This window comes from Pieris napi, chromosome 4 (assembly GCF_905475465.1).
Source record: "Pieris napi chromosome 4, ilPieNapi1.2, whole genome shotgun sequence".
Lineage (NCBI taxonomy): Eukaryota > Metazoa > Arthropoda > Insecta > Lepidoptera > Pieridae > Pieris > Pieris napi.
In genome coordinates, this window is record NC_062237.1 from 11143668 (window position 1) to 11157132 (window position 13465).

General features: G+C 34.2%; 2 protein-coding genes across 3 annotated transcripts in view; one reads left to right on the top strand and one right to left on the bottom strand.

Annotated features, from left to right (window-relative positions):
* Window positions 1-13465, top strand: part of LOC125048621 (G-protein coupled receptor Mth2-like) — an 87408-nt gene that overhangs the window by 14198 nt on the left and 59745 nt on the right. The gene's annotated exons all lie outside the window — the stretch shown is intronic.
* LOC125048620 (G-protein coupled receptor Mth2-like) lies at window positions 255-7079 on the bottom strand. Its single transcript, XM_047647387.1, has 6 exons — window positions 6507-7079; window positions 5102-5252; window positions 3318-3497; window positions 1801-1879; window positions 1144-1331; window positions 255-542 (listed from the first exon to the last, which is right to left on the bottom strand). Exons 1-6 carry the CDS (start codon window positions 6864-6866, stop codon window positions 370-372), a joined length of 1131 nt encoding a protein of 376 aa, XP_047503343.1. The 5' UTR covers window positions 6867-7079; the 3' UTR covers window positions 255-369.

Sequence of the window (13465 nt, forward strand, 5' to 3'; positions counted from 1 at the left end):
AAATATTATTGCCTTTCAAACAGAAATATAATGTTTTTGGCCTACATATAAGCGTAATTATCTTTGACTTGGTATTTTAGGGCAAGATTGAGAGTCGAGAGAGAAGATCGGAGAAGTATGAATGCCGTATCATATCATCACATATTAAGTGTTCGTTTGGCAGCACGACGCTGTTCGATGGTTTCCATTTACTACATTATTTATTTTCTATAACAAGTATTTGATTCGTTTTAACATTTAAGACATTTTAAACGATTTTTTTATATAATACGGGGCAAACGGGCACTGGCTGACCTGGTGTTACGTGATACCGCCGCGCTGTCCTTAGATACTTACATTGTCAAAGGGCTCGCAAGTGCGTGCATTTACCTACCTCCGTTTCTGTGATCGGTGAGCTGCCGGGTTACCAGCAGCTGGAGAGTTGAGCACTTGAGTGCCTCGCCTTAATCGCCACACGTTGAATGTCGTCATGCCGAAAAACACCCAGTTTCCAGAAATCATTATCAGCATAGGAAAGTACAAGTATACTAACTTTTGCCCATCTAAAAATCGAAATGCAAATGTGATTTTTACAATATTTTGTAGAACTGATGGTTTTGATCTAGCATCTCATTTATACGTTCGACTCAAAAATTATTGGACTTTGGCATTTCCTACCCTTAGTGTTCCTCAATTAATATTTAGTTACTTTATGGTTTTCTTTGATATATTTAGATAGTTGGATTAAAATGAATTTATTGTTTCCAATCCAAAACTTAACGTACTTAATTAATTTAATGGCGTAAAAAGGATTATATTTAGCAAGTAGGTCATTATAAGCTGTCAATCTTTCGCAATAATTAAAATAAATATTTTAGGCATAGCATACATAATAAAACGAGTGTTTAATTAGTAATAATACTAAACAAGTGAGTCTATTGTTAAGGCGGCCAAGCTTCAGGTATATATAGGCACCAAAAGAAGAAGAAGAAGAATATTAAATTAAACTTGTGAGTAAGTTTTTTATACAATTTAGATTACATTTTTATATGACTTTATTAAATATTTCTGCCGACTTCAATGTTCCTTTCCAACCACATTTCTGTGGAACCTCAACGTGTGAAATAACCAGGTCTCGTAATTTATGTATATAAGTAATTATACCTTGTAAGAAACATCCATTTTCCGGTACAAGAGGCTTGACAATCCACGGCTGGTCACTCAGATCTGCTTCATTTACCTTCATAAATGCTAAAGTCATTGCTAAGGGAACTCCCCAAGCATAAATACAGTACATACAAAACTTGAAGTTTTCTCCTCTGCGATGGATTGGACGAGCTTTCGCGTAGCCCCTGAATGAAGGAAATGCGTAAGTTGTACAAAAATCACACAGAAATAAGACTTTAATCGATGTAAAAATGTTTTGTTAATGTTGTGTGTTCGTCAGTCAAACTGTGTAAAAATGAATAGTTACGTTTTTCTTCCATCTCAAAGATTAATTTATTGCAAATGTATTTATTATATAGATTTTATTTGTTTACTTATATTTTATATTATTTATAAGTCCTAACAACATATAAATGCTTAAAATATACAAGAAAATATTACTTCACACATCAATAATATTTAAACATATAAAATTGAAACTAGCAATGAAAGAAGTAAACACAAGCAAACAGCAAAAAAATCTAAATTTAATTAGAAGCTTAAAGCTAATTAAGAGCAATATACCCAAAACTACTGTAAGTTGGAAGATTGTATAAAATTGTACGGTATTTATCTATCATAACATTGCATCAAAGATATGAATTGTTAACATACCGGAATGTCCACCAGATATCGAAAGACATAACGTTCATCCACGCAAACGCAGCCAAGAAGAAGAAGTAGATAACGATTGCTGAAAAAATAATTAAATAATATTTTAAATTTTGCTAAGAATTTTCAAGTTTCAATTTTTTTTAAGCTTTTGCATAGATTTTATCGCGGGCTTTGAGCGCGGCGAACGAGTCAAGAAATTCCGTAACGAAAATAACCTAACACACGATTACGTAATATAGGTGCGGCCAATACGCGTTAGAGCGGGACAGAACGCATACTGCGCATTCACATCTCTCTGACGAGATCGGTGACGTAGCGTAAGCGCGGCCGGTGCAGCCGGTACGTGTTATAGTGAGACAGACTATATAGGTGTGTTAGTCTGAGTCTGTTAGAGTGCTAGATTGAATTAATATCAAAGAAAAAAAATACTGCATAAATAAATTATTATAGTAATAGGTCGGAGACCTGTACATCAGGGTACTCCGCACTTCCAACGGTTTAATGAAATAGTAACTTAACAATAAGTGAACCAAAATAATATATTATTAAGAAAATAGAAAGCTAAGACTTATTTCTTAACTAAAGATACAGGTTTACATGGTTGAGACATTTGTACACACCAGAATCATAATCTTATAGAAGGGATGGATGGGATGGGAGGTGGAAAGTGCTTGTGTTAAATAGTTTAAGTGCATCGACGAGACATAGTTAAATGAAAATTTCGCTTTCGAGGGATCTCTTCCAGGCAACTGGGAGAAAATAAAATAACATTAGATAAGGTTAGCAACGTAACAGTGATCAGGACAATATGAAATAAAGGACATGTAAAAGATGGAAATTAATTCCTGAGCATGAATTTTTTTTAATATAGGCTTTTATTGACTAACTTTCAATAAATCCTGATTTTACTAGATACTACTAAACTGAATTATTTTTCATTATGTAACAAAATGTATAACAGAATTATTAGATGGATTGATGTGTTTTTTGGAAGAAGAGAAGAAGTGAAAAAAAATCGGTTTTCGAAGCCGACAGTTTGATTTTCTTGTGATCACGTCAACAGTAATTATTAACTTTTTTACACATATTACCCACACATTGTCTATTCTTGAAAACAAAATGCATTTTCGAGGATTCATACAAAAAATAAATACCATTATGTACTATTACTTTTGCGAACTTTGCTTACTTTTTCTCACAAGAGGAAGAGGGGGGGGGGGGGTTAAATCTGATTACGTAATACTTGAATGGCCCCTTAATATGATTATTCGACCTGCCCCAAAGTCTGGTGCACTCAGCTGGTCCCATAGTACGTAATAGAAATAACTTACTTCCATTTAGTACTGCCACCTTTATGTACTGCCGACTAAAGGAGAAGGGGGGGATAAATTGCAGTAAATTTGTTAACGCAATACTTAATCGGCCTCTTAGTGTCCAAGAGTAATAAAAAAGATTCGACCTGCCACAAAGTCTGGTGCACTCAGCTAGTCCCAAAGTACGTAAAAGAAATAACTTACTTAGATTCACGCAAGTATCGTTTTCGAATTCATCAATCTGTATCGTAGCCATGCCGAGGAAGGCGACCATCAAACTGAACACATATGCCATGAGTACCATCCCGCCTATATTTCTCAACTCTGGTAGGATCGCGTACACAATGAGTAGTAGAGCCAGGAAGAACGACGATGTGATAAGGGCTGGAAAAAAATAATATAATCTCCAATTTCTTGGATCGCTTGATCAAAGATTTAAAATTCTGCAACGCACTTGCGAGCCCTCCGGCGGTAAGTGTCTATGGATGGCGGAATTACTTAAAATCAGGTGAGCCAGTTATATAAGAATATAAATATCAATAGGTCTTTTTTAGTGTTGTTTTTTATAATGTGAGGCTTTTCTGGATTATGGATATTCATACAGCGTTTGTTTGTATGATATATTTATTGTCATTTAATATCGAATTTTATGAAAATTTCGACTGTATGTCGACTCGATAGAGCACTTTTAGCCCAGTGGCTTGCCACTCCTGAGGTAGTAGGTTCGATCCCCGGCTGTGTGCACCAATGGACTTTCTTTCTATGTGCACATTTAACATTCGCTCGAACGGTGAAGAAAAACGGAGTGAGGAAACCGCCTTAGAACCAAGATGTCGACGGCGTTATTTGACAAATGATCATTCAATCATCAAACAGATTTAGAAATCCCAGAAAATGCAGACCTAAAAAGGTTGTAGCGCCATTGATTTTTTTATTTTATTTACTTCGTCTCAACGCACAAAAAGATGTATGATAATTAAAACTGAATCAATAATATACGATGCGCTACACCCCTTAAGGCCGTTTCTCCACTGCTCCGGTCCGGCAAACGTTAATTACCGATCCGATTTAGAAATTCACAACTCTCCACTACTTCTTCATCCGGTTTTTAACGATCCGATAACTTGCTAGATCGGAACGCGGTGTTTTATCGGTCCAAGTATATCTAAGAGGTTATAAATTATTATTCACAGGTTATTTCTAGTTGCTTTAATTTGAAAGAATCTGGATAACCTGGACCAAACCAAATTAAGTTGCTATTTATTTATATTTTTATACCATAGTATTAGTGAACTATTTAATTTTATTAAGTAGATTATAATATTTTAAGATAGACAATATAAAAAGTAATAAACTTGCCAGGGCAATAAAATATTCAGAATTTAGAACGTTTTAATTATAATTTAGTAAGTAAATGGGTTTTAGTTAATATAAGTGTTGCATGATAAATATACAAGTATCGATTATTGTCGGATCGGATTTAGTGGAGAAGCGCAATCCAGCCATCGGATATTTTTCTCATGATCCATTCCGGTATCTAACGCCGGACCGGAGCAGTGGAGAAAGGGCCTCACGGTGGAAGCTGATTCCTCCAATTGATTGAACATTTTAGAGACATTCATTCATTTTGTTCCTTAATTGACTTTATAATAAAAGAATTTATAATAAAAAAATCATACACCAAACAAACAACCAACATAAGAAATTAATTAAGAAAAACAAAATAACACAATAAAAAAATACAAAAAAAAATGACTAACTCTAATAAATTTCTTAACTAAAGTAATACAGCGAATCATATGTACCCTTTTCGGAAGGTTAGACCTAACCGTGGGCACACGAAGTAACGGCGGAATGTAGAGTTAGGTGTAAAATTATGTTTTAATAGCACATTAAACGAAAAAAATATGGTTTATAGCCAAGATTTGAATGCATAGTTGCAGACTACCGCTGCATATAATATAAAAAAGGCAATTAAATCTACAAACCATTAGTAATATAAACGTGTCTGTATTGGATTGAACTTGGAAAGATAGTCCAGAACACAATTGTTCCGTTGGCATAGTCCAAACAAAATTCTGATTGTATTGGCGTCCATCTTTTGTAATTGTTCGGAAACTCCAAATATAGTATACCACTCTGCAATTAAACATTAAAATATATATCTAATCACCAAGAACCTGTATATGTAGTCAATCCCTATTTTAGGAATCTATACAACTATTCTGACGTAAATAAATTTGTAATTTATCGAGGACCTATGCCACCTAGCTTATTATAAATTCGTAAAACTTATTTTTTAGCTAATTGAAATCATGGGCATAAGAAAAAAATCACGCGGCCTTAAAATGTAAGCAGTAGGTACATTTTTCACAATTTACTAAGTACAATCAGTACAGTAAATATCGAATAAGCACCATAGATAGACAACACAAGTAAAAATCTAGTTCGATATAGCATTAATATATATTTATTGAATTACGAAAAATTCATAAGATAAACGGTGATGATCGTGTCACTTTCAATATTAATTATTGGACCATATCATTAATATAACCAGATAAATTAACCACAATATAACAGGAATAGTTATTTGTAATTGCCATTTTCAATAAACAATAGGTACATATTAATTTTATACTTGCTTATATCAACGGTATGTATGAAGTTAGGTAGCAATGATTAGGGGCCAATTATGTGTCCATCTCATTTATATTTGACATTATATATAATCAAGTCAAGGATCCGACTTCTGATTCTGACGAGTCGATTTGTCCTATATCGTATGAGTATGTGGAAAACTTCAGAACTTCACAACTAATGTTCAAACACAGGGCAAACACTTTTTCCCTCATCCATAACTATTTTATCAAGCTCTTTATTTAAATAATCATGGTGATGGCTTAGTGAATGTCCAGTATTCGATAACCAGCGGAACTAATTCTTTCGGGTAGAGACAGAATTATATCTATTGGTCGTAAAATTTTCAGAAATGTATCATTTTACTTATTAGAGTTGACCCCAATTAGTTTTGATAAATCATTTTTTATATATGCTTTTAATAATAAAAGTTACAAAAACTTTTATAATCGATATTATTGAAATCAGTGAAAGAGCTGTTGAATACAGCCCTGCGATTCTGTAACTCACTTCACGAACTCACACAGCGGTTTTCGCATCGGCGGTCTCTCTCAAATCAGTCGTGAAGCAGTCATTTTATGATTTGGCATTCTGATAAACAATAAAGTACAAGCTCCCACCTTTTCAGAATGCCAAATCATAAAATGACTGCTTCACGACTGATTTGAGAGAGAACGCCGATGCGAAAACAACTGTGTGAGTTCGTGAAGTGAGTTACAGAATCGCAGGGCAGGGGCCATAAATATCTCCTACCTGACTTAAATAACTGTTCAAATCAACCAGTTCCGCTACTCCACAATTATCCGCGAAGGTTTCATTTAGTAACAACCCTTGCTTCAGTAAAAACGTGTCTCCAAATTTTTTGGTAACCGGTCTCCAATGATCATCATCATCGTACAATTGTACGTCAGAAAAGTCCAATTTCTTCTCACCATCATATTTCACACATATAGGAGGTTCACCTAAAACTATATCACTCACATATTCGTCTTTCCTACAACATTTATTTAAACACGTATTTTTCTTGCAAAGCGATTCTATCTTCTCATCATCTATTATTATTTCTGATTGTGCTCTCGCCGCGAAAATAATTAAAATTATTTTTAAATACATTGTCTATACACACCGAGCTCCTGTAAATGACTACTCACGCACACTTAATTGGTTGATTTTGTTTTAATTTCCTTATCAACTGGGTTATACCGTGTTTATACAGGAATAATATGTTATTAGCTTAATACCATCAAAATGAATACGTCTTTGTTAAAAAATACCCTTTCGAACCCAAATTCGAAGTTGTGGTAACTTCCAACATAAATATTATAATCATAACTTTCACGCCAAATAGCAATCAATAAAGTATTAAATATAAAACAAAAGACGAAACGATTGTGCGTTTCGTTAGATTGTCATTGGTCCTAGCCCAATAAGCGACGTAATGCGTCATTTCCGTTCGACCGATCTCAATAGAACGAACATTTCGTCTTTACTTTGGTTGCATCTTGAGTAGTTTCAAGTTCTCATTTCCCAGGACATTGTACTAAACTTATTACGTAATACATTAAAACAGCATATCTAAGTCTCTCGTTGTTATCTTCTTCAATCGTACTCTTCATTTCTGAAGGTCGAGTTAGTCGCGCCGCACATCTTCCGCCACCCTCCTCTATTCAGCAAGCCTCTGTGTCTGAAAGTCAAGTCAAGTCAAAGGTCCAGTGAGTAGGGAATAAGACTCGAGGTGTAGTGCCCTCACCAGTTACGATAATATCATGTTTATCGAACATATTATGTATACTAAATTTCTGGATCTCCGCATGTAGCATGTTTCAGGATCCGTCCAAAATTTGAGGTTGTGTGTAAGTATAGAAGGTTGATCACTTAGTTGGCTATGAAGAAAAATTATCAAGAAAACAGTATGAGAAGAAACCACACATGAAACTGTTTTTTTTAATTCACGATCACTAATTTGAAACCAAACGATGAATTGGGGATAAAAAGAGTATATTGTTACAAGGAAACTCAATTATTGTAATTATTTTTAGCAACTACTGCAAAGCCTTTCAAAGCTATTAGGAATATAAGCGTCTATTGTGTATAGTTTTTTTAATTTCATTAGTATTGTATATGCTGTATTTCTCAGGCAGTTGTCGATCGGTGCCGGAACAAGCTTGTGTCTGAAGTCGAAACGTGGAGTCTCGGACTGGTAGATATAGTTATATAGTCCAATTTAACCCCAATTGTTTGGGCATTTTCCGCAACAAATCACTCTTTATTAGCTATCATCGGAATATTGGGCGTGACATATCGAATGACGTTCAGTTTTGCGGTTTAAATAGAAGGAAATACTAAATTAGCCACTAAAAGTTTGGTATGCTCAGGCAAGGCTTCCGTCTGCGCTTGTGCATCTATTGTTAACACCTCTGGCCGGGTGCTTCCCAGTACCAGCTCCTTCCACTTGACCGTATTAATTAACAAAGAGCGATTTGTATCGTCGACTTGAAACTTTGGCGTTGCGTAGAGATGTGGGGTCTCTGCATCTTCTACCGAGTGTGTTGATAAACCTTTCTTAGGGTCCTTCAAGAAAAGAGCGTGCTAACTTTGGCAAATTTAGTGTCTATGGGCGCCGGAATCACTTAAGACCAGATGAGCCGCTTGCCCGTTTGCTCTCTGTTATACAAAAAAAGAAGATTTGAAAGGTTTTATTTCTGGAAAACTAACTCATATCCAGATGATCACATAGTTCAAGTTTTATCAAAATCGGTTCAAGGTCTAATTCGTAATAAACTGAGTTATTTACACAAAGAGAAACCGAAAGGGAAAAGGGATTTTTTTTTATATCTCTTATTATATATTTTTTTAAATCTTATTTCTTATTTCGTTAATTATTGTTACCATGTTATGTGTGCTTATGTCAAATGTTCACCATTGTTAGACTAATTAATACAAATTTTCCTGGTGGGTCATATAGCCCTCCAATATTTCAATAAAACTAAATAAAGGATAATTATTTCGGAACGGAATATTATTTTAATTACAAAACACGCTTGACCCCAACCATTTGGAGGGAGCCCCTTACAATCGAACAAATCTTATCGAAGAATCATCTACTCCACAGTTCTCTTCTGTCCTCTTTTTAGCCCGTACTAGTAATAGGATATCCATAGCTTTGTGGTAAGCTAAAAGAAGTTAAAAAGTCCTCTAATTAAATAGATAGTAAAACATGAGAAAATATTGATGCGTTTAAGCACAAATCAAATTGCCTTTAGGCAAGTCTCCGAAGATACTTTGAATAGCTAGACTAATTTTTTGTCTGAGGTAGCGGCCAGCTCTTCGGTCTCCTGAGATGTCGACTAAACTTTTTGCTAAGTTCACGACTTCGCCTCCAGCATAAGTGAACTAATTTACTCATAATAGAGCTAGATCTTATTATTAATTAAACTGTCTCGTATTCTGGACGAGATTAGAACTGAAAACTAGTAGATATGACTATTTTGAAATTTGACATAATTAAAAGTACTAAAGTGGAGATGCAGTTATGGCTTCAGCGTGCGACTCTCATCCCTGAGGACGTAGGTTTGATTTCCGGCTGTGCATCAATGGACTTTCTTTCTATGTGCGCATTTAACATTCGATCGAACGGTGAAGGAAAACATCGTGAGGAAACCGGCTTGTTTTAGACCAAAAACGTCGACGGTGATGTGTCTGTGAAGTTAGCAGAGCACTTACCAGCAGAGCACAAGATGTCTAGGCATCACAATTAAATCCTAGGCCAGAACTCTCCACTTTCTCTCAGCAGAGCATACCTCTATGATGATAATTGGCAATTTTTTTCACTTATTTTAGAAAAATTAAAAAAAATATTAAATGTTGGGTCTAGACATGGGAACTCCGCGGTTTCTATTAGATCTTTTAGATGTCTAGGCATCACATCTAATTTTTCTAAAATAAGTGAAAAAAATTGCCAATTTCATCATAGAGGTATGCTCTGCTGAGAGAAAACGAAGAGTTCTGGCCTAGGATTTAATTTCGATGCCTATACATCTAAAAGATCTAATAGAAACCACGGAGTTCCCATGTCTAGAACCAACATTTATTATTTTTTTGAATTTTCCTACAATAAGTGAAAAAATTGCCAATTTTCATCATAAAGGTATGCTCTGCTGAGAGAAAGCGGAGAGTTCTGGCCTAGGATTTAATTGTGATGCCTAGACATCTAAAAGATCTAATAGAAACCGCGGAGTTCCCATGTCTATACAATATGTTTTTTTTAAATCTTTCAAAAATGCTCATTATTTCGTTTTCTCTCATTTTTTTTTTGTTAATTAAACCTTTTTATTTTTGAATTTAAATGATAGGGAACTGTTACAATTGAAATGATTGTTTTAATGAGACCTTATTTATCGAAATCGGTAAGAAATGCTCTGCTGTGATCGGGAAGCTGGCAGAGCATTTTACGATTTAAAAAAAAACTATTTTCTGGACTAAAAAGGCCAGAACTCTTTCTAAAAACTATCAGGAACTATAGAACTATTAAGTGTGCTGCCAGAACTCTAATTTTTTTGTGCTCTGCTGGTAAGTGCTCTGCTAACTTCACAGACACGACGGTGATCATCTACTTTCCTATTAAATTGACAAATGATCATGAAACATACAACAACAACAATCGCCGTACTGTTTTTTTTTCAAACTGGAGATGCAACATGATTGGAATATGGGCCTGAGATTCACTTGTCTTTTACTTGGTAGAAGGTACTTTTAATTAAATTTAAGAGCTGCCCAGGTTAATTTACGTTTATTTTCCTGTCTGAAATTACTTTATTTCAATCATGGCATCACCCGAAATCTTTCAATCAGAATACGAGTAACGATTCGCAAGCTGTGGCGATGAAGAGATTGGACAACTCTTTAAGCACTGTCGAGTTTTAGAAATAAGTTTTGACTGATTTACTTACATTTTAAGTTTTATTACTTTAAATAATCAAATCAAATCAAAATACGTTTATTCAATTTAGATGCTTCTTAGAGCATGCTTATGAATGTCAACAACGTTTACAAAATTCACGAAAGAGCAGGGCTACGCCATCCGTTCGCAAAACTACCAGGAGGCCTTGTTCTGAGAAGAACGGGCAAGAAACTCAGCAAGTTTTGCCCTCCCTTTACATTACAATTATTCAAAGGAAAATGTCATAAACCACAACGTCATTAAAGTTACATAAGTAAAAAAAAAAATCTGTTCTGTGATTTACCACATTCACCATTACACACATATTCATAACACTTCAAAGATAACAAATCAAATTATAAGAATATAATTAGAACTATTGCCAAGCGTTTTTATCTTCCAGGTAGTCATTGACTGTGTAGTAACCTTTACACATTAAGGTTTTTTTTATATGTGTTTTGAATTTGTTTAAAGGCAGTTCCAATATTTCACTAGGAATCATGTTATAGCAGCGTATACTTAGGCCCATAAATGAAGTATTTATTTTCTGCAACCTGTAAGACGGCTGGAAAAGTTTTCCCTTATTTCTTGTATTCCTATTGTGAATGTCGCTGTTCTTTAAAAGAGAACTAATATTACTACGCACAAAAATTATACAGTTGTAAATATATTGGGAAGGTACCGTCAAAATATCGATTTTCTTGAACAAATTTCTAAGTGAAGCGCCTGGTTTCAAGCAATAAATTGACCTAATAGCACGTTTTTGCAAGATAAAAATAGATTGTATATCTGCTGCTTTGCCCCATAAAAGAATTCCATACGACATAACGCTGTGAAAGTAACTAAAATATACTATTCTGGCAGTTTTCTCGTCTGTGAGTTGCCTAATTTTCCTAATAGCGTATGCCGCAGAACTAAGCTTGTCAGAAAGTTTAGTGATATGCTGACTCCATTGAAGTTTTTGGTCTATTGTAATGCCCAGAAATACCGTAGAATCAACTAAATTTAGTTTTTCATTGTTCAATTTAAGCTCTATAGTTGTAGTTTTAACATTAGGTAAAGTAAATCTTATGCATTTTGATTTTGTGGCATTTAATAGTAAATTATTTGCAGAAAACCAGCACACTATTTCAGAAAGTGCATTGTTCACATCGTCAAAATTTGTCTTATATCTATTTACTTTAAAAATCAAGGACGTGTCATCAGCAAACAATACAATATCACATAATGGCTTTGCATAAGAAGGCAAATCGTTAATATATATAAGAAATAAAAATGGTCCCAATATTGATCCTTGCGGGACTCCCATTTTAATGTGTCATCCCGAAGATTTAGTTCCATTTATATCAACTTTATGAGTTCGACAACTTAGGTAAGAGGTTATTAAGTTAAGAGCTACATTTTTTATACCATAGTGGTCAAGTTTGCAAAGCAGAGTCTCATGATCAACACAATCAAACGCCTTGGACAAATCGCAGAAAACTCCCAGTACATTTTGAGTTTTCTCCCATGCATCAAATATATGTCGTAACAGAGCTATTCCAGCATCGGTAGTGGAGCGACCTTTAGTAAAACCGTATTGTGCGTTGTGTAGAAGACTGTTTGTATTAAAGAATGTAATTAATTGTTCTAGTATAATTTTTTCAAAAACTTTACTTAAAGTTGGCAATATTGAGATGGGTCTAAAATTAGTAGGATCTGTCCTGCATCCAGATTTAAATAAAGGTATTATTTTACTATGCTTCATTAAATCTGGGAAACTTCCTTCATCAATACAATTGTTAAAAATATACGCAAGATCTGGGGCAATAATATCTATAATGTCCTTAATAATACGTACAGAAACATCCCACAAGTCTCCAGAATGTTTTAATTTTAAAGATTTAAAAGTTTTAACTACATCACCAGCGCTAACGTGCTTAAAATGAAAATTTATTTTGCATTCCGGTACGTGACTTTTAAGAAAACTAATAGCCTCTTTGGGAGAGGAATTTAGAGATGATGTAGTAATTACAGGTATGTTTGTAAAGAAATCTTCAAAAATACCAGCAATCTCTGAGCTTTCAACAATAATCTTATCATCTACCTTTAAAAATAATGAATTATTACGGGATTTAATGTTTCCTGTTTCTCGATTTATAACATTCCAAGTAGTTTTGATTTTATTACTTGAATTCTTAATTTTCTCACGTATATGCAATGCTTTTGTATATTTGCAAACTTTTCTAAAAGTTTTGGAATAATTTCTGACATATTCCATAAACACTGCGTTGTGATTATATTTTCTTAATGCATATAATTCATAAAGCCTATTCCTACTCTTAAAAATACCACTCGTGGCCCAGTCATCAAACTTGATTTTTTTGTTGCACTTTACAGTCTTTAATGGGTAAATACTATCAAACTCATTTTGAATAACATTAAACAATCTTTTGTATTGACTCTCCGAATTATTTAGAACAGAGTAATCTATTGCACAAACCTTAGAATTAATACTTTGCCTAAAACTTTCGATGCGACTTTTTGTGATGGGGCGATACTTAACGTGCTTGGCTTCATCAAATAATTTGTCAGAGAAGCCAACTATCAGACCACAATGATCAGAAGTCAGGTTTGTTATTACTGATTTAGAAATAGGTTTGTCACTCGAAAATATGTTATCTAAACAAGTTGCTGAATGGGAGGTGATTCTTGTTGGTTCAGAGAATTGGTTTACTAAATTGAAGCATTTAAACATTGAAATAAATCTAGTGCTTACTGAAGTACTTTCAAG

Bases quoted from the DNA above. Each gene is read 5' to 3' on its own strand.
- LOC125048620 (XM_047647387.1), bottom strand. From the start codon at position 6,866: ATGTATTTAAAAATAATTTTAATTATTTTCGCGGCGAGAGCACAATCA. The intron at 3,498-5,101 runs GTTTGTAGATTT...ATTTTTTTCCAG, and splicing joins ACACGTTTATATTACTAATG to CCCTTATCACATCGTCGTTC. The intron at 543-1,143 runs GTATAATTACTT...TTCGATTTTTAG, and splicing joins AAATGGATGTTTCTTACAAG to ATGGGCAAAAGTTAGTATAC.